Genomic DNA, 22,141 nt, shown 5'->3' with positions numbered 1-22,141 from the left:
GCGTGAGACAATCTCAATAAAGAGAAGGCAAATCGTACCGTTGCAATTCACTCGGAAGTTGGCCGGCAGCCGGCAGTGGCGAGAAGGAGCTACCTGAGAGGTGATGACAAGCTGTGGAATCCATTTGGGTCCCATTCCCAGCTCTGTGGGGCGCACTTTAAGAGGTCCGCTGGGTTATGCTGCAAATACACAGAAAACATTTAGTCCATAACAAAAGATTGAATGATTTTATCAATTAAATCAATTGTCCTGGCCAGGACAAACTCAGGTAACTAGTTTGCAAAGGCAGTCTGAGATTTTGCTCCTCCACAAATATTTGTGCTCCCTTGCAACGAATGCAAAAAATTTTTTTCTTCTCTCATGTCATTTCAAGGGTTCCATCGTATGGCCCTTTTAGGGTACCAAAAAAAAAAACGGAGTCAAAATGGCCCCTGATAGAAACCGGTTTCACTTTAGAAAAACAACTAATACCCTCATAGTACAATAGCTTCCACACACAATTTATATATTTTTTTTAATTAAAACCAAATAATACTTACATTTAAATAGCACTATCATATATTTTTTTAACACACTCGGAAGAAATGTATATTATTAAGACTTTTTAATTTAAACACCTCCATCGTCGACTAATGCACGGGCTTAATACCTCATGCAATGACATTGAATTGTGTCAATGTGATGAAGGTAAACGAACATGCAGAAACTAATGGTGCAAGTGCGCATGACGTTACCTGTTGTGACGCAGTTGAAATTTGTTCCGCATCTCTTCATCCTTTAAAATTCCCTTTTTGGCTAAATTAATATACTCTTGCAAAAATCTAACCAACCACGTAAAAATCTGACTAAACCTATCGTCAAAACTCATATCCGAAGAAATGTAGCACTCCTAAATTGATTGCTTCTTGCATTAATCAATGCAGTCCTATCGGTTGCGTTTTCCATCAGGAAAACTTCAATTCCCACAAACCCCTGCGTCGACGTTGCTGTCATGTGATTCAAGTTAAAGACAGCAAGCGTCGTCTAGCCGACAACAAGTATCACGCGTGTACTGTCGTGATTATTTTTATTGTCATGCCGGGATAATAACCGTGCTGTTGGGGACCTCTCAGTAGGTTTCAACTCCAGTCGAAGCGTATTTAATGTCGGATAAGACGATGGCGGGAGTGATGGAAGAGGTAAGACTAGCATGCTAACGTTAGCCGGCTAATGTTGTTGTCACTACTAAACTAACTCGTTGAACCTCAAATGTAGTCTTATGTACATCTAGGCGGCCTCCCTATATTCTGCAAACGTAGGCAAAAATGCACATTTTATTAAAATGAAATGATAAATCATCTTAAGTTATTTTGCTGATGCATTGTTTATGAATTAGGCTGATGATATGCAATCCAGATATCAGTGCCTTGTACTACTTGACCATCGAGTAGAATCTAATCTAATCTGTGTTTCCTACAACAGAGCAGACAACCAAGTGAGGAATTCACAGATGAATCCGAGGTAAGATCAATAAATACAACCACTGGTCCATCTGTCAAGAATGAGTACGAGTTGCTCAATATACTCTTATTTCTGTACTGTCAACATCAATGTCAAGCGTTTGCTTTTCTTCTGCCGGCACCGAGCAACACTTTAGGGCCGGTGCGTCACGGGCTGAATATTACTCCCAAATCGGCTTTATAAGCGATGCTGCACAGTCTGTGGGGTGCATCAACTCCAAACACTGCGTGTGTGCGCTCTCATGTCCTGCTGAGCTGGAGGGGAGGGGGGCTGATGGTGGGACAAGAGCGTGGAAAAAGTGTTATTTTCCAAAACAATCCTTTCCCACTCCACAATGCCATATCTCGGCTATTTCCTGTGTATTACGGTGGTGAGAGCTTTGACGCGAGGGCATTCGTCACGGGCTTGGCCGCCCTATCGAATGAGAAAAAAAAAATCTAACTGTATCCCTCTCCACAGAAACTTTTGCCATCAAGCGTCGCACAGTCGCACAATTGGTCTCGTTTTTATCCGAAGTCACAGTTTTACAGTTCAAACCGAGGAGAACGTCCCTTGACCTTCACGTTGTGGTCGGCATTTTAATAGATAGATTTTCATCCAATGAAAGGCGACATACTTGGCCCAATTTGCATCAGCTCCACGAGCTCCTTGATGAATCGGAAAAAAATCATCAGATTCATTGATTATTTAAATAATGGTTACTTAAAGCCCTAAATAAGCCACATTGCAGGATTTTGAGCTCACGTTATGGACATCACTTGTAATGAAAACTGTTGGAAGGAGTGTCAGAGTTGTCATCCAGCGGATCTTCTTTGTCCCCCAGGAGGAGGACAGCGAGGAGGAGCCCAAGCTGAAATATGAACGGCTGTCCAACGGTGTGACGGAAATCCTCCAGAGCGACGCCGCCAGCTGCATGACCGTCCACGACAAGGTAGTGTGGGTGCGGCGTCCCGTCTCGCCACCCCTTTGCCAGTCCGCCTCGTGGGGCCATTCCTTTCTCACCTGCGCGTACGGCCGCTCCTCGCAAGGAGACGCGCCAGACGCTGTTGTCAGCTACCCTTTTCATTGCTGCTCCCGCACACCTGCCGTCGGGGAGTTCTTCTTCAAGCTGACGAATCATCTCGACAGCGGGCACACGGGTCGGAACCTCATTGCCTCCACCAAAGAGCTTCCTGGTTGGATGGTCACTTTGTAAACGATTGAACCTATTTTCTGGAGTGCTCATATTAGAACTATTTTTGTTCACTTTCTTTTCCTCTTTTTTTTCTAACTATATTTTTTATTTTATTTTTTTATACTATTTCTTTTGTTAGGTTTTAATCATATATTTTAAATGAAATACCCCAATTTGTATTGTATTAGATATTTAGGGCCTTCCAATCTCGAGCAGCCTCCCCCAAGTCAGGCGAGTCCTATTGTGCTTTGGCGAGGACCCCCGCGTGGTCACAGCCGCCCCACCAACAATTTTGGCTTTCCACGGCAAACGCGCACATGCGGCCTCATATCTGAAGCGTCTGAATGGGGATTTCCGTTTGAACAATCCCCCGTTCCGATAAATCCCTTTTAAAAGTTGCTGCGCCTCACGAGCCTCCAACCCTTTTCTTTCTTTCTTGCTTTATTTATTTTTATTTGCTGCTTATTTTATTTGGGGAAGATTGCAGTGGGCTCTGTGTGACATGCTCAGCTGTGCCTGTAAATATAAGCATTTCATTATAGGCTGCACTCAAGCATGCTGCTGGGCCACATGCCGCCAGAGAAAGGCGGGGGTGGCGGGGGAGATTAGGCCGGGGCGGCAGGAACACACACTTAAAGTCACACTATTCCCCCCCCCTCTCTTTCTTTTTCCCCAGCGGACACACACCACATGATGCACCGAGGAAAAAAAAAAAAGCAAGAGACAAATGCTTTTAAATCGTGTGCTTAGCAGCAAGAGGGTGAAGACAAGTCAGACGTACGGTGCATTTATTATGCTGAAGCCTTTTAATTTAAGAAGAAGAAATGCCATTTCACACTGCCTGACTTAATAAAGAGCAATGGCAATTTCACACTTTTGCTCACAAGCTCACCCGATCCGCACCCGGACGCCTTTTTTTTTTTATTTTTATAATCCCCTTCACCTACACACAAACACGGCTTCGTTTTATGATTCAAAAATCTTCAATTTGTCTTGTTGAATTTATACTTCTTTTTTTTTTATTACAGTTTCTTGCTCTGGGGACACATTTTGGGAAGGTTTTCCTTTTGGACATCCAAGGAAATGTCACCCAGAAGTTTGAAATTGTGAGTAACAGCCACAAGATGCTTAGACGATCATAATAATAATGCACATAAATGTTATTTTATTTTTTTTTTTTATTTAAAAAAACAACACATACATTGTTTGTTTTGGAAGAGGCTTGAACGGATTGATAACATTTTCATTCATTTCAATGGCGAAAGATGATTTGAGATGACGCCACATCGCTTCTGTTCCTCTAGAGTTCGGTAAAGATCAACCAGATCAGCCTGGACGAGAGCGGCGAGCACGTGGGCATCTGCTCCGAGGACGGCAAGGTCGGACATCTTCCATCTCACTGACCACACGTGCGTGCAGCACGGGGTGCTTCTTCATCGGCGCCGCCAAACTTGATGCTAACGCTGGCGGACGGAAATATTGAGCAGGTTTTCACGGCGCCACTGTTAACCTGCCATTTAATCTCGGGAAATGATCTTCGACTGATGCTTATCGTAATTAAGAGCCTCCCAGGCGAGATGCGCTCCCACTTGATTTCAGGAGGCCCTTCTAATCCTTACAAATCTAACGTAATCCTTAATTGCCCCTGAGATGCCTTCGGGATCTGGTGTTATTGGCAACTCAGCGGTCCTCTTGCAGAGGTGGCGACAGAGTCCAAGATTAGCAAGCTTCTAAAGTCCGCAGGGTTGTTTTTTTTTTTCCCCCGGAATCAAGGTGTGCACTAATTGGTGACCTGGTAGAGCAAATCAAAGTCGGGTTTTCCACAGTTTTTCCCCCGAAGGTCCAGGCTAGTTGCAGAGGCGGCAATTAAAGCGGAGGTGATGCGTTATTCACCTTTTGTTATTCCTTTTTTTTCTTTTCAGGTGCAAGTGTTTGGCCTCTACACAAGAGAAGGCTTCCACGAGAACTTTGATTGTCCCATCAAAGTAAGAGATGAACATTGAATTGCTATCCCAAAAAAAATTCACTTTCCTCATCCAAATGCTCTCTGGCCTCTGTTAGGCCGCTCCAGTTGGTAAATTGCTAGGTCCGTTCTTTCTTGCCATCCTTAACTGGAATATTGCAAATCATCAATCCCGTTTCACTTTACCAAATGCTAACAGTGTCGTCTGTCTCGCTAGGTGGTGGCGTTACATCCGCAATTCTCCAGATCCAACTACAAGCAGTTTGTCACCGGCGGCAACAAGGTAGCTTCGAATAGAATTTTCACCACCTCATTCACAATTTCACATTTGGGGACGTTCTATTCTCAAATCCGTTATTGGTGGTACAAGCTCGCTACGGCTAAAGGAGACCATCTTTCGTTCTTATTTTGGTCCGCTGTGGAAAACAACAACAAAAAGTGCCTTTTCTGTCTATTTGGAGTGCTCTCTGGAGAGCGGCCCATTTTCGTAAAGTGCTTTCCAGCAATCTCGGGGAACGAATGGATCATTATAGTGATGCCACACAGTGCTGCCTTGACTTACGAGCTTTTCCGTTGTGAGACAAATTTTTCGTTACGGACGAGCTTGCCGCCTGAGCCAAGTGAAAAATAAAAAAAATGGGGTACCTAATGTTGTGACCGTAGAGTATACGTAATAATGCCCGGGATTATTTTTAGCTCAAGGGCGCTGACATTTCGACATCAAGCAATGTTTCTTTGGCGTCATTGTTAGCATGCCGCTTTGCCATTTTCTTTGAATCGCCGCCGATTCCTCTCGCTGAAGGCCTCGGCGAGGTGCCTGCCTCGGAAATCGATGCGCCTCAACGGGAAAGAAAAATTCAATGTTTGCCTCCGCCGTTCTTTTGTCGTGCCGTCTCTTGGTGGTGGGCTGAAGCGTTTATTAGGTGCTGATCTTGTGCAGCTTTTTGTGTCACAACAGCACGTGTGGATAAAAAGACACATTAGTGCGGGCCTATCATAGCAATTGGAAACGCTCAGTCGCTAGCACTTGCCATGCTAACAATATAACAACCTAAAAGCACTGATGTAGATTGAGAAGGATTTTACATATGGATCATGTTCATATAATAATAGCGATTAAAAAAAAAAAAAAAAAAATCTCCTTAACATTTTTAAGGCGCCTTGCACTTCTGATTCTCAATATGAATGTTTATTGATGACTTTATTATCTTTTATTGTGCGCTTAACAGAAAATGGATGGATGAATTGGTCATCCACCAAGGTTGACTCCAATGTGCTGCTCTCCCTCAGCTGTCTACTGTTCATGCACTGCCCTCTATTGGTGGCAGGGCGCCACTGCTCTACATTCTGCACTGACATTTTTCTTTTTCTTGCGGCCTCCAAGCTTCTTTTGTACGAGCGCAACTGGATGAACCGCTGGAAGATGTCGCTCCTGCACGAAGGTGAGGGCAGCATCACCAACGTGCAGTGGAGAAGCAACCTCATCGCTTGGGCCAACAACGTGGTACGCGGCCTTCCTCCACCCTCGACCTTTGCGAGCACGTGCCGTCGAGACGTGACGCTCTTCATTCGTTCGACTTAGGGCGTCAAGATCTACGACATCAGCACCAAGCAGCGCATCACCAACGTTCTACGCGACAACGTTAGCCTGAGGCCCGACATGTACCCGTGTAGTCTGTGTTGGAAAGATAACACCACCCTCATCGTGGGCTGGGGAACCTCCATCAAGGTTTGACCTTTTCATTTGAACCTGACATTTTCAAGCAACTTTTGTGTCATTTCGCATTCCTCCTTTGAAGATTTGTGCCGTAAAGGAACGACATCCTACAGAAATGAGGGACCTGCCCAGTCGTTACGTGGAAATAGGTATGGAAAGCTTCGGTCGTTTTTTTTTTTTTTTTTCGTGACCAGACAGTCAGAGTGAATCCCGTTTGTGCTGTTTAAGTTTCCGCCTTTGAGACGGAGTTCTTCATCAGCGGGCTGGCGCCGCTGGCCGATCAGCTGGTCGCCTTGTTCTTTGTGAAGGAGAACGCCGAGCACGTGGTAAGGAAAACCTGACGGAGCACGTGAGCCCATTTCTGATGTTTGATTCCGGGGGGGACAGGACGCAGAGTTCCTGGCGCGGCCTCGTCTGGACATCATCCAGCCTCTGCCCGAGTCGTGCGAGGAGATCTCGTCAGACGCCCTGACCGTGCGCAACTATCAGGAGAACGAGTGTCGCGACTACCGTCTTGGTGAGCCTTCCCCAGCGACAAATGCAGCAACTTTTTCATCTTGAAAGTTCTCGAGAGAATTGCGCACAATTGACCATAACTTCTTATGTTATGGGGTGTAGAGCATTCGGAGGGAGAGTCGCTCTTCTACATCGTCAGCCCCAAAGACGTGGTGGTGGCCAAGGAGCGTGACCAGGACGACCACATCGACTGGCTGCTGGACAAGAAGAAGTATGAAGAGGCGCTGATGGCCGCCGAGATCAGCTTCAAGAACATCAAGAGGCACGACGTGCAGAAGATTGGCATGGCCTACATCAACCACCTGCTAGAGAAGGGTGACTACGACGGCGCCGCCAGGTTTTTCTTCCTAATACTCTCTGGCTTTTACGTCGCCGTGGCAACAATTTACACAGATATTTAGTCAGCCCGGTATTTTCGTGAATAATACTGGTTTTCTCATGCAGGAAGTGCCAAAAGATTCTTGGGAAAAACATGGAACTGTGGGAAAACGAGGTGTACAGATTCAAGACCATCGGGCAACTGAAGGTGAGTCACGGCGAAGCAAGGTCAAATGTCATTCATTTCATTTTCCATAATCAACATTTTCAATTGTAGGCCATCAGCCAGTATTTACCCAGAGGAGACCTGCGTCTTCGCCCGGCCATCTACGAAATGATCTTGCACGAATTCCTCAAAACAGACTATGAGGTACTTGCTGTTGAATGTTGAGCTTTTAAGCCCGTCATGGCCTCAAAGTGGCTTTTTTTTTCAACTCCACCTGCCTGCCCGCTCAGGGTTTCGCCACGCTAATCCGGGAGTGGCCGGGAGAGCTTTACAACAACATGGCCATCGTGCAAGCCGTCACCGACCACCTGAGCAAGAACCCCATGAACCCCACCCTGCTCACCACGCTGGCGGAGCTGTGAGTCGGTCTTTTCAGACCCAAAAAAAATTTAAACTGAAAATCAGACACACCTACTTGTGTCTGATTTAAATTTTTTAAATTATTTTTGATGGGGGTTTCAGCTACACGTATGACCAGCGCTATGACCGCGCGCTGGAGATCTACCTGCGTCTTCGCCACAAAGACGTTTACCAGCTCATCCACAAGCACAACCTCTTCTCCTCCATCGAGGACAAGATTGTGCTCCTCATGGACTTTGACAAAGAGGTTTGTCTCGCAACCCGCGTCACCACGGCGACAATTGCCTTTGGGATTTTTTCTTTTCATGGTTTTTTTTTTGTATATGCGCGCAGAAAGCTGTGGACATGCTTCTGGACAATGAAGACAAAATATCAGTGAGTGCGATATGTTCTTAATTTTTAAGGATAATTATGTTGTTCACAAAATCTTTTGTTTTCTTTATTTTTAGATCGACAGGGTGGTGGAGGAATTGGCAGACAGGCCTGAGCTTCTTCATGTGGTCAGTAGACACACCCCCCTCCCTTTTTGTTTTTGTTTGCTGCCGTAGTACTTTAACGCTTCCCCCGATTCCGCCTTTCCCACTCGTCACCGGGCAGTACCTCCACAAACTGTTCAAGCGGGACCACCACAAAGGCCAGAGGTACCACGAGAAGCAGATCGGCCTGTACGCTGAATTCGACCGACCCAATCTGCTGCCCTTCCTGAGGGACAGCACACACTGTCCACTGGAGAAGGTACTCATCCTCTTAATTCAAACGTTGAGGGTGATGAATGGTTGTTTCTTCTGTAAGCCCACCACTGATGTAGTAGGTTCCTCTTGCAGGCTCTGGAAGTTTGCCAGCAGAGACACTTTGTGGAGGAGACCGTCTTCCTGCTCAGTAAGAACAAATGCTGAAATGTCCTCAGCGGCGGAGTCGATTTAACGCGAGCGCTTCCGCAGGCCGGATGGGGAACTGCAGACGGGCACTGCAGATGATCATGAAGGAGCTGGGGGACGTGGACAAGGCCATCGAGTTCGCCAAGGAGCAGGACGACGCTGAGCTGTGGGAGGATCTCATCACCTACTCCATCGACAAGCCGCGTGAGAAGCTTTCAGGAAGTTTGCTTTGTTTTTCGCCCAATGAGTTTCACACCCTTTTCTTTGGTTTTGCCTCTCCAGCATTCATCACAGGACTGCTGAACAACATCGGCACTCACGTGGACCCCATTCTGCTGATCCATCGCATCAAGGAAGGCATGGAGATCCCCAACCTCAGGGATTCCCTGGTCAAGATTCTCCATGACTACAACTTGCAGGTTGATGCTCAAATTTGCTTGTTTGTGTTTTATTTTTACAATAAAGCTTTCCTGATTTGATTAGACGACACTCTCTCCTCAACAGATTATGCTTCGCGAAGGATGTAAGAAGATCCTGGTGGCCGACTCTCTGTCACTGCTTCAGAAGATGCATCGAACGCAGAGCAGAGGCATCGCGGTGGACGGTCGGTGCACAAACTTTTCTACAGCCTGTAATACGTGTCATCGTGGTATAAGCGTAAAGGAAAATTGTGTGGATCAGATTTTAACATTGAAACTCATATTCATACTTTTGTGGGCTTTTCTTTGCAGAGGAGAGCATTTGTGAATCGTGCCATGTGACAATTTTACCCTCAGGTATGTCACACTGGAACCTTTATACCATTATTTCTAGCTTACAATGCAGTCGATGCTTTATACATTCTATACTTGATGTGTGTTTCAGACATGGCCAAAGCTTTCAGCGTGGTGGTGTTCCATTGCAGACACATGTTTCACAAGGAATGTTTACCCTCCACGGGAACGGTTAGAAATTTTAAAATCATTTTTATCCAGCAGGAACATTACATCTCGCCTAATATTTTCTCTTGTTTTTTTTTACAGACTCCCGGAGTGCAGTTTTGCAACATCTGCAGTGCAAAGAGACGTGGGCCAGGAAGCGGCATCCTGGAAATGAAAAAATAACTTATTTAAAAAACACAACCAAAAATGCTATTCAAATCTGCGGACACCTTCTACTTGCTGGTAATGTAATTGGCCGACCAAGAAATAAAATCCGAATTTCAAAATGATTGTGGATTGCTGTTTGTTGTTGAAGGTTATATTTGTCTAATTCTCCCTGACTGGTGGACTAGTGGTTTGTATGTCTGCTTCACAATTTTTCGGTTCTGGGTTTGACTGTTTTCCCCATGCTTGAATGGGTTTTCTCCAGTTATTACAACTTTCTCCCACGTTCTGATTCAAGACTTAATTGTCCATACTTGTGAATGGTTGTTTGCATGTGTCCACTGTTCTGATTGAAAGGTGACCAGTCCAGCAAGGACCCAAATGAGGACAAGTGCTACGAAAATGAATGCTGAAACTAGCTGGTGACCAGTCAAGGGTGACTACCGTTTACTTTCAATTTTTTTTTCACTTAAATTCTTACTATTTGTATTTTATTTGTGAATTGTTATGGATATCAACTTGTTTGTTCCTTTTATTATTTCAAAATACGAAAAAATGGCCGAAAAAAAACCCCAGACAGCGACGTAACGTCATTTCCGCCGTCATTCTCCGGAAGTACAGTTAATTTTTATTCACGAGAAAAAAACAGCTGGTGTACGAAAAAAAGAAAGCGTCAAAGTGAGTTCCCCCGTCAGTTTCGCGTTCTTTTGTTGACATTATTCTCCCGTGTGACGCCCAGTTAAACCTCCTGTCGCTGTGCGACGCTGCTGCTTTGTTTATTTGTCAGCGAGCCGCGTTTTGGTGCCGAGTTGCTAGCTTTAGCTTTAGCCACAACTACCATCACCGTTTATGTACACTTGGAGCTAACACGCTAGCCACTATTTGCTAACTAGATGCTCTGTCTAGCATCACAACCACTGCACATTCGCGGTGTAAAATTTTTTAGAAGGACACTGATATGCGTGCTAACGTCATAACTAGTGCGTATCGTGTCGCGTTTGTTGTCCGCGGTGTCGTGCATCATTTTGGCAAGTGTTTACTTTCGGCTATACGTCACCTACCAAATATCGTTTGGATATCTTCATTAAACATTTAAGGGTGGTATTTCCACGTCGTCTATAATATTTCTATATGTGAGCGCATCTGAAGTGCAGCTACAGTTACATGGCTTGAGCAGTGTTCATAAATGGAGTTGTATAACACCTTAACTAACATTTAAAATGCGAGCGAAATCTTATGTAGCTTCATGTGTACAATTTAATTCATTAATTGGACGGCATTAAGACAATTCGTGCTTCATACACCCCACACCACCGGATAAATACTCCCCGGAATAGAGACATCCATCACTTTGCTGACATTGATTGCCAGGAGGGAAATCTGGTCAAATGTGGCCCAGTGGCCTGTCATATATGTGTATCCAATTGTAAATACTGAGCAGATTTAATATTTACGATAGTCAGCCCTCATTGTTTTCTAAGCAGATCAGGGAGTTAAAAAAAATCCCTCATCCCACACCACACTACAGGATAATCCCTCTGAAAAATGCTTCATAGTCATTTCATTAACATGTTAAATTGTTTTCGACAGAATGCCAGCCTCGAAGCGAGGAACAGAGGAGCCCCTCGATCCTCAAGCGAAATTGAGGAGGCTGGAAGACGTTGGTGAAGCGCTCCAGTCCGAAACCACACCAGCAATCAACAACAGGTCTCATAAAGAAATACATTTGCATGAAATTACAGATGCTGTTGCACCTCGGACCAAAAGGAAACTTTCAGAAGAAGAAGAAGCTACGGAAGGAAACCCATCCAAGTCATCACGACAGACTTCACCAGTCAGAACTACTCTAGGTCCACCCGTCACAAAACACTCAAGTGCCTTCTGTCGGGAAGCTCCGTCAGATGATTTTAACACAGAGTTCAATTTCGATAATACGCCCAGCGACAGCAGCAAGGATGGAATTTTCACTGAGAGCAATGAGCAGGGTTTCACAAAGAAATACTCAAGCCGAATACAAACCAAGCCGGCCTCCGACTCGCTGCAGGTGAGTGAAGATTTACCATCACCTCCAGCGGAATTTGTCCAGAATGAGCACAGTTATGGCAAATCATCAGACTCCAGTCTTGACAGCATTTCGGACACTACAGAAAACACCACAAAGGAAAGTACGGCAGCCAACATAATATTTACGGCTGAAGAAAAGGAGAGAAAAGAAGCAGAAGACCAAAGGCTTCCTGCTCACCATCCCCTCGCATCGTCCTTGACGCATTCAGAGGATGCTGGTGGTGCTCCTGCTATCAGAAGCCGGGCAGTGGGAACATTTTGTTCCAGCAACGGAGATGCACATCTTGAAAAGTTAGTCTGTGAACAAAATTGGCAGACTGATTCCATCAGTGAATGTATAGAAACTGTGACGAGTGTTATAAAGCCGGATTTAACACAAAATACAGACCAGGAAAAGCATGATGTGACGGTCAGTGGTGACTTAATGAGACTTAATGATGTATCTGGTGAAGATCAGATGCTCCCAAACGCCAATGCTGAAGAAATTGTGTTGGAAAGTTGTAATCCTGAGACAAGCATTGAAGAAAGTTGTATACCCGAGTCAAATAAATGTCCATATACTCAGGCAACAGAAACTGAATCCGACCAAAACCCAGAGAGTCATTTTAAAGATCTTCTAACTTCAGCATCTGAGAGTCAGACACAAGAAAAAACAAGTTTTACGGCCACTGGTAGCAACTGGGATCCTCGGATTGAGAAAGTAACACAGTCCGATAGACTTCCGGCCAGTAAGATTGAAGATGATGTGTGCCAAATTGAATTTGAGTGTAATAGAACTCTGGAAAGTTTGCCTGAGGTGCTTTCAAAGAAGACCCAAGATGTGCCAGAAGCAGTCCTTGCAGTGTGTGCAGTCGAGGAAAGTCAAATGGAAACACCTGAGGTAACCGTAGAAGTAATGGAATCTGATATGAACCCAGCGAGTCATACTGAAGCAAATCTAAGTCCAACCGAGTCCGATAGAAAACCATACACACCGACCGAAATGTTTGCGATTTCAAAGGATACTGTTCCTACGTCGCAAGAGGTCCTCACCGAAAGTCACAATGCAGAGGATCAAAGAAAGGCAAGTGGAACTCCAGAGAATCCATCCATCCATCCATCCATTTTCTATACCGCAGCTGATGAAAAAAGGCAGACTGAGGTAACGTTCATAGATTTGCCAGTTGTGAAGAAAAATATTCCTACACCACCAGAAGTCCTCGATGAAAATCTTAATCCACAAGTTGAAGAAACTCAAATAGAAAGCCATGTTCAAGAAATGTTAACAGTGGAGTACTGTAGTCAATCAGAAAGTGGAAAATGTGTATCTGAAAGTCAATCACTTTTAATGAAACCTACACCACCAGAGGTCATGGTTGACCAGTTAACTGTTGAGAGTCAAGTTGAAGAGCTCCGTGAAACCCCAAATAGTCAGACCGAAGAAATGAATCCAGTTTTAATGGAGTCTGTTCAAATCCCAGTATGTCCTGTTGAAGACCATATATTAGCATCGACTTCACTTTCACAAAAAACTGAAAACACTCCAAAAGAAGCCCTTAGCAACTGTTTTGTTACAGAGAGCCACGTTGAAGAACATCAAATTGTGTCCAATGAAAAAAATCAAACAGAACTGGAGGCTGGTAAAAACATTGAAAGTCATGTTGAGGAGTTGTCTCTTTCACAAAGAAGTGAACCAAAGCCACAGGTGGCCCTCATAGACAGTTCAGAGGAACATCAAGAGGTCCTCGGAGATTGTTTTAATGCAGAAAGTCAGATTGAGAAGAAGCATATGGAATCTGATAGTAGAACCATCTCAAATCCCTTTGAACAAAAGCAGGAGCAAGTCAACAAAAGCATCAACACAACTGATGTGTCGACACCTCACTGTGAGTCGGCCGGCAAGCAAAACAGCACAATGGAGATGCCCCGTCAACGTGTCATCATCTCGCAGCTGCAGACAGATGTGGAAATGCCATCGAAGGGAAGATTAACCGCTACGTTGCTTCAGGAGGAAATCAATAATCACTCCAGCCAAAATGACAATGAGGTTGCAAATAAAGACTTGAAATTTTTTAATGCAGAAACGGTGCCAAAGGCAAATGTCCAGGAGAACCCTGAAGTTAGCGATTGCACCACTGTTGTTACACAAAAAGCTTTAGCTTCTGCAAATTTCAAGACCAGTGAAACCGAAGAACTCAAAACTGTTATGGAGGAAACAGAAGAAGCACAAGAGAGAGTCGAGGTGAACAAAGGTCAAAATTTCAATGTCTGTGACTATGAAAACAAGTTAAATTTGGACTCTGTAGCTACACCTGTGAGTCCACCTGACCTCCAAATTCAAATCACTGAAGAATCGGAAAATCAAAAAAGTCAAGCAGAACCTGATGTGCACCCAACAGCAGACACATTGTCTTCTGAAGTTCTCGTAGAAGAAAACCTGGAGGATGCAAAATTACTTGGTGCTCCTGAAAATCAAGCAGAAGTATCTGAAGACATGGAGTATGACGATTCTGGTGTTCAAGAGAATCAGACTGCATTATCAACAAAGACTTCTTATGAGACACAAAAATTGGAAAGTGAAATGGTGGAAACCTCAAACTTGGAAATACATCATGAAACGGAGTTGCTACATGAGACTTCTCAAGACGTCACAACAAATCATTCAAGTAGAAATGACATGGTGAAGTTGAATCTTGAGCATGCATCACAAACAGAATCAGCCCCAGTGGATTCTGGCTCAGCAGGAAGCAACGAAAAGCAAGAGGTCACAGAACATATGCTGATCGTATGTGAAAGTGAAACTGGTCCTGATTTGACTGCAAATGGCTGTCATGGTAACAAGGGTACCACACAGTGCGTCACAGAAGTAGAAATGGTAGCAGAAGAAGATGACACGAATAAGAAGGTCAGCGAATCGACAGTTATCGTCTCAATCTTGGGAAACAATAAGGTCACCGATTTCATCACCAGAGATTCGAATGCTTCCGTAAACCAACCAGAGATGGACATAACAGTAACACCGGATTCTGTCTCAATTCCAACTTCTACTGAGGAAATACAAGTGCAGAATGAAGACGTTGCTGAAGTTCAACTCAAGCATGTGGGACCAGAAATGGCAAACACTTCGAATGCAGTAACAAGCGTCCTTCAAGGTGAGGACACGTCTGAAGTTGGCCTTGATCACATTGTTTTGAATGAATCTGTTCATTCTTTATTAGAAGAGGAGACGGGTTGCCAAGATGATGAAGCTACTGCAAAGACAGACGGCTATCATGACACTGTCGAAGAAACAGCTGGAAATACTGAAGTCCAAGTTTTAGTTTTTGCCCAACCAACTGACACTGCTCCTCTACCCACTACTTCAGAAGAGCAGAGCGATGCAATAAGTCAATCACAAGTTGAAAACCAGATAGTGTACGAGCCTATTAGTAGCCCAGAGAGTATTGAAGATGCAGATGCTGCTATGGCACCGGAGAAGCAAGTTTTGGTCTCTTTTGCGGACATATCAAGTATTCAAGACACGAAGGATGACTTGCCCAATGAATTCATGGAGGCCAGTCATTTCCAACTGGAAAATGAGCAAATGGCTAGAGAAGAAGGATCAGTGGGCCAGAAAGCACTTGAAATGGTGATGGTCCCACTGACAACCATTTTTTCTGAGACTCGTGCAGAGGAAGAATCGGCAATGTCTTTACAGGTTCAAGATTTGGTGCCTTCGGAGGATGTGCCAAGTACTCAACACATGATGGAGGAAAGTAAGGCTAGTCCATTGCCAGTGGAAAATGACGAAAAACTGACAGACGACCATGCAGCAATTGAAATGGACGTACAACAGACCATCAAGGTTCCAGGTCCAGATAGTAGTCCAGATAGCGACAAAGATGGGGATGCTGCCGTGGCTTTGGAGAAGCAATATTTGGCATCAGACGAGGAGGTACAAAGTACTCAAGACAAGGCTAGTTATTTGCACCCGGATAATAGCAGTACCACTAAAGAACAACGGACAGACAACCAAACCTCAGTTGAAATGGAGGAAGTACAATTGACCACCACTGTCCCAGAGCATAAAGGAGATGCCTCCACTGATTTGGAGAAGCAGGACTTGCTGTCTTTACAGGAAGTACCAAGTATTCAAGACAAAATGGACACGCTCATGAATGAAAGCGCAGAGGCGAGTCATTTGCAAGTGGAAAATAATGAAAGTGCTAAAGAAGAACAGACAGATGGCCATGCAGCAATTGAAATGGAGAAACAACAAACTATTCCAGTTCAGCAGAGTTGTCCAGACAGTAACAAAGATGGCGAAGTTGCCGTGGCTTTGGAGAAGCAAGTCTTAGTGTCTCCGGACGATCTACCATGTAATCAAGTAATAAAGGAGGACTTGTGTCCTAAAGAAAGTGAAGAGACTCATCGTTTGCAACTAAAGAATAAGACAACTGCGGACGAATGGACAGTCCAAGCAGTAGTTGAAATGCAGGTCGAAAATACAACTAACATTTCAGAGACTTGTCCAGAGAGTAACCGAGCTGGACCTGTTGTTCTGGGTTTGGAGAAGAAAGAATTTGTGTCTTTAGACATGGAGGGCAACTTGGAACTGGTAAATGAGAAAACTGCTGAAGAACAGACAAATTGCCAAGCAGCTTTTGAAATAGGCGTGCAAGAGACCTCCACGGTTCCAGAGACTAATCTAGAGAGAAACAACAATGGAGATGGTGCTTTGGCTTTGAATAAGGAAGATTTGATGTCCTCAGAGGATTTATCAAGTATCCAACATGTGAAAGATGACTTGCAACCGGAAAAAGAGACGTCTAATAAAGAACCAACAGATGATAATGTGGTTGTCGCAGATGTTTCTCAACACTTGCAGGATGATCATCCTTCCATGGACCTGCCACATGATACATCTGATGAATATGTAATTCTCAAGCCAGTCTCAGATACCAACATTCACTTAGATATTGTCTCTCAAGCTGCCGTTGCGTCAGGTCTGTCTGACCCCAGTTTGGTGAACCAGGTGGATCCAAATTCTACCTTTGACGCAATAAATGGACCTCAACAGACCTGCCTTTTGAAGACTGAAGAGCCGCCCCCTGATGTTAAAGTTGATCCAGTGATACCTTCAAGTGAAGAGGTAAAAGATTTACCTGCACCACCTTCAGAAGAACCGTTTGAGTCAACTCCAGGCAACTTCCTTCAACCACCATCTGTCACGGTTGAAACGACCAACTCTAAACCTCAAGATGAAAATGTTGTGGCGACAGAGGACAGTGGGGAAAACGTTGCCCTCCAGGAATTGCAAATTCTGGAGGACATGGAGATCGGACATGAGATCGTTGTGGTTGAGGTTGCGAACGAAGAAGACGCTGACGTTACGATAATAGACAAAGCCGACACTCAAACACCTTCTCTTCAAAAGGCAGTGGAAAAGACTGAAAATGAAGATGTATTGAAGACCAACAGTTCCTTTTTAAAGCCAGACATTGACACCAAAACACTTCTTGAGAAACCCAAGAAGCAAGAAATGAACACCCAGGCCAGAACCAAAGCGCGTCTGGCTGCTCTGGCAGAGCAGAAAGCAGCCGCTATGAAGAGGACGGCCAACCGACAGCAGCTCAACCTTTTAGCCTTGTGTCAGGAAATTGCTGAGGACATCGCCACAGACAGCACGCTGTTAAAGAGGATTGAAGAGGAAAAACAAGCAGTGGCCAAAAGCGAAGCCGCCAAGAAGGAAAATCCACCTATGAGCACGCAGGAAGTGGCCCTTGTTGACGTCAAGCCTCCTGATGAACCCGAAAGCTCCTCAGCACAGGGACCCCCTGCTGAGGAACCCCCTGCGGCGCAGCCTGCCAGTGCTGAATCCAAGCTGGCAGAGGATCCGCCAAAGAGGCGTTTCTTTGTCTCCCAAGTTTCCGTGCCTCTGAAGGCCCACGAGAAGAAGAAGCTAACTCGATATCAAAGATTAAGACAGGTAGAACTGCAAAGGGAGAAGATGTCATGGGCACGCATGAAGAAAATGAAGTCTGACCAGGCAAATCAACTGTTTTCTGACATGGACTGGCAAGCTTCAATGTTACCGCCTGCTCTGTTTTCCATCAATGCCACGACCACTGACCCTGCACCCAAAACCAGTTCGGCCCCCCTTCCAACTCCCACCTTAAGTAGCAAACCGGCATCCCCCAAGCCAGAAGCTCCTGAGTCTCTCAAGAGTGAAACGAAAGCACCCATAGCGGATCCCCCCAAGACTGAACCAGAAATCAAAACAGAACCCCCAAAAACAGAAAGTCCTCCGACTGAACCTCCTAAAGCCGAAATCACGAGAGTAACACGGCAAAGCAGTAAGGCTCAGACCCCTCAGGTCACCCCTCCAAATCCCACCCCAAAAGTCACCAGGTCGTCCACCAGGAGGTCTCTGCCGGCTGTACCCCCACCCATGCCCAACGGACTTAAGGCGTCAAAACAGCAGCCTGTCGAGTACAAGCCATACAAACCGCGTCCCAGGTATTCACCTGATGATTTTGAACTTGATGATGACCCGTTACCGACGCCTCCAAAGAGGGTTAGTCCTCTACCCAGGCTTAACCAGTCTCCCAGTCAGTCACATCCACTGGGCCAGTTGAAAGCCTCACTTCAGCAATCCAGCCAGGCAAAACTTAAACACCCAACCACCTCTGCTGGACAGATTCCATCACCATGTCAATCAAAGCCCACCATTCCAACCTCCGCTCAGTCCAAACCCACCTGTTCTCCTGGTCTACACCTTCCCGTTGCCTTAAGTGCCCAGTCAAAAACATCTGTCACCTCTGCTCCCGCCAAACCGTCTCCCTCAGATGAGGTTCTGAAATCGAAACCCGCTTTGGCTGTGACTCAGGCTGTGTCGGTTTCACCTCAACTAAAAACAGCTGGCCTTGCCCCAGCTCAGACCAACCAGTCAGTTGCTTCAAACACATCCCAGATGAAGCCTGGCAGTCTTCCAGCTGATGGAGTTGCAGGTCATGCCAAAACCCTCCAGGCTCAGCCAGCAACAGACAAGGAAAGCAAGGTAACAACTTTTGATCATTTTCATATTCAAAAGAAAAACATTTTTGGTGGTACTTGATTTAAGAAAAAAAAAATGGCTATTTTTAAGGCTACTGCTGCTTCAAGTCCACCTAAAAGCCCCCCTCCTCCGAAAGAGAGCTCAAATCCACCTGATACGCAGCAATGTGAAGGAGAGCCTGCAGGTCTGATTTTTTAAAAATTACTTGTTCCCTACTTCTTCAAAAATTTTGTGGCGTACAATAATCACTGTTTTTCCTCAAAGGTGCTGATCAGTGCCAAAAGACCGATACCTTCAAGACAGTCCAGGATGGGCATGCATCAGAAACATCCTGTCAAAAGTAAGTCCTGTACTATTTTCCTCATAACAACTGCAATCTGTATTCATTTTTTTTTTTTTTTTTCCCAGCGGTGCAGTGAAGCAGAAAGACAAAGCCACTCTGCAAAGAGAAGTGAGGAAACTTAAGGAGGCGGACAAAGATGACAGTCAAACTATTATTGTGAGTAAAGGAGAGAAATAATTTCTCCTCCAGTCAATGTGTAGAGATATAATCTTGCATTTTTGTCTGTGTACCACAGGATGCAGGACAGAAGCACTTTGGAGCTGTGGCCTGCAGCGTATGCGGGATGCTGTACTCTGCCGCCAACCCCGAGGACGAATCACAGCATTTGCTCTTCCACAACCAATTCATCAGCGCCGTAAAATATGTGGTAAGTGGATGGAGATGTTTTTCCATAATTTAGCTCATCTTGTAATTACGCTGAGAAACCTTGTCATGTTTATTGTGATTGCCAGGGCTGGAAAAAGGAGAGGATCCTGGGAGAATTTCCCGACGGCAAAATCATCCTGGTTCTGCCTGATGATCCCAAATATGCTCTCAAGAAGGTTGGAAAAGTTCATCATATCTTCTGCAACGCACTAAAACCGCACTGCCACACTCTCAAACTTGCCGCCACTTGCAGCCCCGCAAGAGGAATTTTTGCAGCCCCCAAATTTTATGTTTATGTTGTTCTTAAATTATCGCTCAGGTGGAAGAGATAAGGGAGATGGTGGACAATGATCTCGGCTTCAAGCAGGTGGGTACAAAGTGTCCCTCCCAGACGAAAACCTTCCTCTTCATCACCAACGACAAGAAAGTGGCGGGATGCCTCATCGCCGAGCACATCAACGAGGTGAGTCCGCCGCGACGCCGACAGAATGCTCGACGCTCGGCGCTTTTACGTCACCGTGTGCTTTGGCGTTCTGCGCAGGGCTACAGGGTGATCGAGGAGCCCCAGCCAGAGGGCTCGGAGGGGGAGAAGCTGATGTTTGAGCGGCAGAGGGCGTGGTGCTGCTCCACCACGGCCGAGCCGGCGCTGTGCGGGATCAGCCGCATTTGGGTGGTGAGCATGATGAGACGCCAAGCCATTGCCTCGCGTTTGGTCGAGTGCCTCAGGTCGGTACCACCCTTGCTATTTTTCAATTCTCCAATTGTTCCCATTTCTGTCAAGTAAAAACACGGCTCAAAGTGACCCACAACATAACAGCCTGTGAATCCATTTCAAAGCCGCTTCCGTTCTTTCTTTGCACAGGAACAACTTCATCTTCGGTTCGTACCTGAGCAAAGATGAGATCGCCTTCTCGGACCCGACGCCCGACGGCAAGCTCTTCGCCACTCACTACTTTGGCACCTCGCAGTTTTTGGTGTACAACTTTGTTAGTGGCACGCACTCGAACCAGCCCAAAAGTGACTCGGTATGACAGTCGAGCCCGGAGGCGACGCCGGGAGTGGTCACCCCCTCGCCAAAAAACGTCTGATCCACCTCCGTTTTTCTGCCCACAAAATGGACACGCACGTGCGCCTTGGTTCCAATCTCAGGATGAACAAATTCACACTTGACGTACAAAAATTTGATTTATTTTCAAGCGACATCCGGTGGAAACTACCAAGGAGTATTGGGGCAACCCTGAAAAGAAAATAATTATCACACTACAAGATTCAAGGCGTAATTCAGGGCGAGAATAAAATTGAATATTTTCAAGCTAAAACTACCGTGTATTAAGTTTTATCTTGAAAATAATACAAGGAAAACAGACAAATCTATTCTCAGATTACCTCTTTAATATCAAATATGTACACCTCAAATGTACTACTTGTTTTCTCAAATTTGACTTTATGATATGACTAAACTGAAAATCTATCTAAAAAATATGCACCTATTTTGTTCAAAAATAACGACTTGAAAATATACAACTTTTTATCTTTAAAATGTACAGCCCAATTTATTTTAGTTTCAATCAGAAAAAACTTTTTATCTTGAAAAGTAGACTAGCTTGAAAAGGATTTTTTTTTTAAATCTTGAAAATATACAAGTTTATTCTCGTAATACGATTTTGTTCTTGAAAATATACTGGTGTTTTTCTTTTGAAAATAAATGACTTTAATCTTGTAGATTTTTTCCCCAGTGAAGCCCTAAAACTACTTCAGATGAAATGAATCATGTCCCTTTTATTATGATTATTGTTTTACATTTTATTCGTGTGCATTAACATATGCAATCAAGTGCATGGTGTTTTCCCATCAATGGCTGCTCACTTTTTAAACCCTTTTACCACCTCCATCATAGTTTGTCACAGCATTTCAAACTAACATTTTTACAACCAAATATCTGAAGAAGAATTGTTTAGAAGTGTAGCTGGGGCTATTTTTTCAAATATATTTTTTAGACTACATTACTTGTTATTCCAAACTGAGCCATATACTGTCCGCTGTTAAAGCGACGAGGCATTGTAACCCAAATGAGTTTTTTTTTTTACCCCCCCTCAACACAACGGTTTGTCCATTACACTTTGATGTTGTGCCTGAATTTAAGTGGCTTATTTTATTTTTACCTAGTGCTCAGTATCATTATCCTTTTCCTTGATAACTTACACTGTACCATATAAAATGGGTATGTAGATAAACACGCACTATAACATTTGTAATAAACAATGTGGGAAGTCTTCAAGGCTCTTTACCCCCCTTCTGCGTATGACTTTATGCATAGATATATTAAAAAACAAATATTTATTTAAACAATAAACTAAATGCATTGCAGCCTGTGCCTGCTCTCTTTCCAGGGACGCAGAGAAGACCTACATGATCAGTGACACCTAGTGGCCGGTTGTATAATCCCCCCCCCCAAGCATTTAGTGAGCAAAAATAACTGCTGTGTTGTTTTTCTTCTTTTCAGGTGCATTCCTCCATGCTCCTGTCACAACACGGACCAACTCAACACTCGCACAAAAAAAAAGCTTGGAACAACAAAAACACTTCCTCAAGCGAGGAAAGATGATAGCAATCAGG

The 22,141-nt window shown here is 44.7% G+C and overlaps 3 protein-coding genes across 8 annotated transcripts in view; 2 read left to right on the top strand and 1 right to left on the bottom strand.

Moving 5' to 3' along the window:
* Nucleotides 1–964, bottom strand: part of pou6f2 (POU class 6 homeobox 2) — a 35,555-nt gene extending 34,591 nt beyond the window's left edge. For 3 of the 4 annotated variants that reach the window (XM_088363877.1, XM_088363880.1, XM_088363879.1), the window contains exons 1-2: nt 735–964; nt 39–179 (exon numbers count right to left, since the gene is read on the bottom strand). In XM_088363877.1, the coding sequence (XP_088220003.1) occupies nt 39–135 (97 nt within the window). In that variant the 5' untranslated portion in view covers nt 136–179; nt 735–964. Of the gene's footprint in view, nt 1–38; nt 180–539; nt 667–734 lie in introns of those variants that run through there. The other variant, XM_088363878.1, reaches the window with a different exon arrangement.
* Nucleotides 963–9,862, top strand: vps41 (VPS41 subunit of HOPS complex). Of its 2 annotated transcripts, none has more exons than XM_088363876.1 (27): nt 963–1,178; nt 1,462–1,500; nt 2,324–2,431; nt 3,703–3,780; nt 3,979–4,053; nt 4,597–4,659; nt 4,855–4,920; nt 6,022–6,141; nt 6,220–6,366; nt 6,437–6,503; nt 6,583–6,677; nt 6,742–6,871; nt 6,973–7,207; nt 7,315–7,396; nt 7,466–7,558; nt 7,645–7,772; nt 7,877–8,021; nt 8,108–8,149; nt 8,224–8,274; nt 8,372–8,509; nt 8,599–8,653; nt 8,716–8,856; nt 8,935–9,071; nt 9,157–9,256; nt 9,384–9,428; nt 9,517–9,596; nt 9,675–9,862. In XM_088363876.1, the coding sequence occupies exons 1-27, from the start codon at nt 1,143–1,145 to the stop codon at nt 9,753–9,755; spliced, it is 2,577 nt and encodes an 858-aa protein (XP_088220002.1). In that variant the 5' UTR covers nt 963–1,142; the 3' UTR covers nt 9,756–9,862. The 2 variants fall into 2 exon arrangements, with proteins under 2 accessions (XP_088220002.1, XP_088220001.1); XM_088363875.1 differs by having other exon boundaries at nt 964–1,178; nt 6,583–6,680.
* A 477-nt stretch (nt 9,863–10,339) lies between these two features.
* On the top strand, nt 10,340–21,812 carry LOC148381016 (uncharacterized). Of its 2 annotated transcripts, XM_088363589.1 has the most exons (11): nt 10,340–10,415; nt 11,328–14,932; nt 14,999–18,819; nt 18,907–19,000; nt 19,081–19,156; nt 19,225–19,315; nt 19,395–19,526; nt 19,612–19,701; nt 19,845–19,988; nt 20,067–20,251; nt 20,388–21,812. In XM_088363589.1, the coding sequence occupies exons 2-11, from the start codon at nt 11,329–11,331 to the stop codon at nt 20,554–20,556; spliced, it is 8,406 nt and encodes a 2,801-aa protein (XP_088219715.1). In that variant the 5' UTR covers nt 10,340–10,415; nt 11,328; the 3' UTR covers nt 20,557–21,812. The 2 variants fall into 2 exon arrangements, with proteins under 2 accessions (XP_088219715.1, XP_088219713.1); XM_088363587.1 differs by having other exon boundaries at nt 11,328–18,819.
* Nucleotides 21,813–22,141: the final 329 nt, after the last annotated feature.

This window comes from Syngnathus floridae, chromosome 20 (genome assembly GCF_059516105.1).
Source record: "Syngnathus floridae isolate MCC-2025c chromosome 20, RoL_Sflo_1.0, whole genome shotgun sequence".
In the NCBI taxonomy this organism is placed as follows: Eukaryota; Metazoa; Chordata; class Actinopteri; order Syngnathiformes; family Syngnathidae; genus Syngnathus; species Syngnathus floridae.
The sequence above is the reverse complement of the archived record's forward strand: the minus strand, read 5'-3'. Positions and strand labels throughout refer to the sequence as shown.

Excerpts from the sequence above, each read along its gene's own strand:
- vps41 (XM_088363875.1), top strand. The coding sequence starts at position 1,143 with ATGTCGGATAAGACGATGGCGGGAGTGATGGAAGAG. Across the intron at positions 6,681-6,741 it reads AGGAGAACGCCGAGCACGTG|GACGCAGAGTTCCTGGCGCG; the intron begins GTAAGGAAAACC and ends CGGGGGGGACAG. Across the intron at positions 8,150-8,223 it reads ACAATGAAGACAAAATATCA|ATCGACAGGGTGGTGGAGGA; the intron begins GTGAGTGCGATA and ends CTTTATTTTTAG.
- LOC148381016 (XM_088363587.1), top strand. The coding sequence starts at position 11,329 with ATGCCAGCCTCGAAGCGAGGAACAGAGGAGCCCCTCGATCCTCAAGCG. Across the intron at positions 19,157-19,224 it reads TCAGAAACATCCTGTCAAAA|CGGTGCAGTGAAGCAGAAAG; the intron begins GTAAGTCCTGTA and ends TTTTTTTCCCAG. Across the intron at positions 19,527-19,611 it reads TCAGCGCCGTAAAATATGTG|GGCTGGAAAAAGGAGAGGAT; the intron begins GTAAGTGGATGG and ends TGTGATTGCCAG.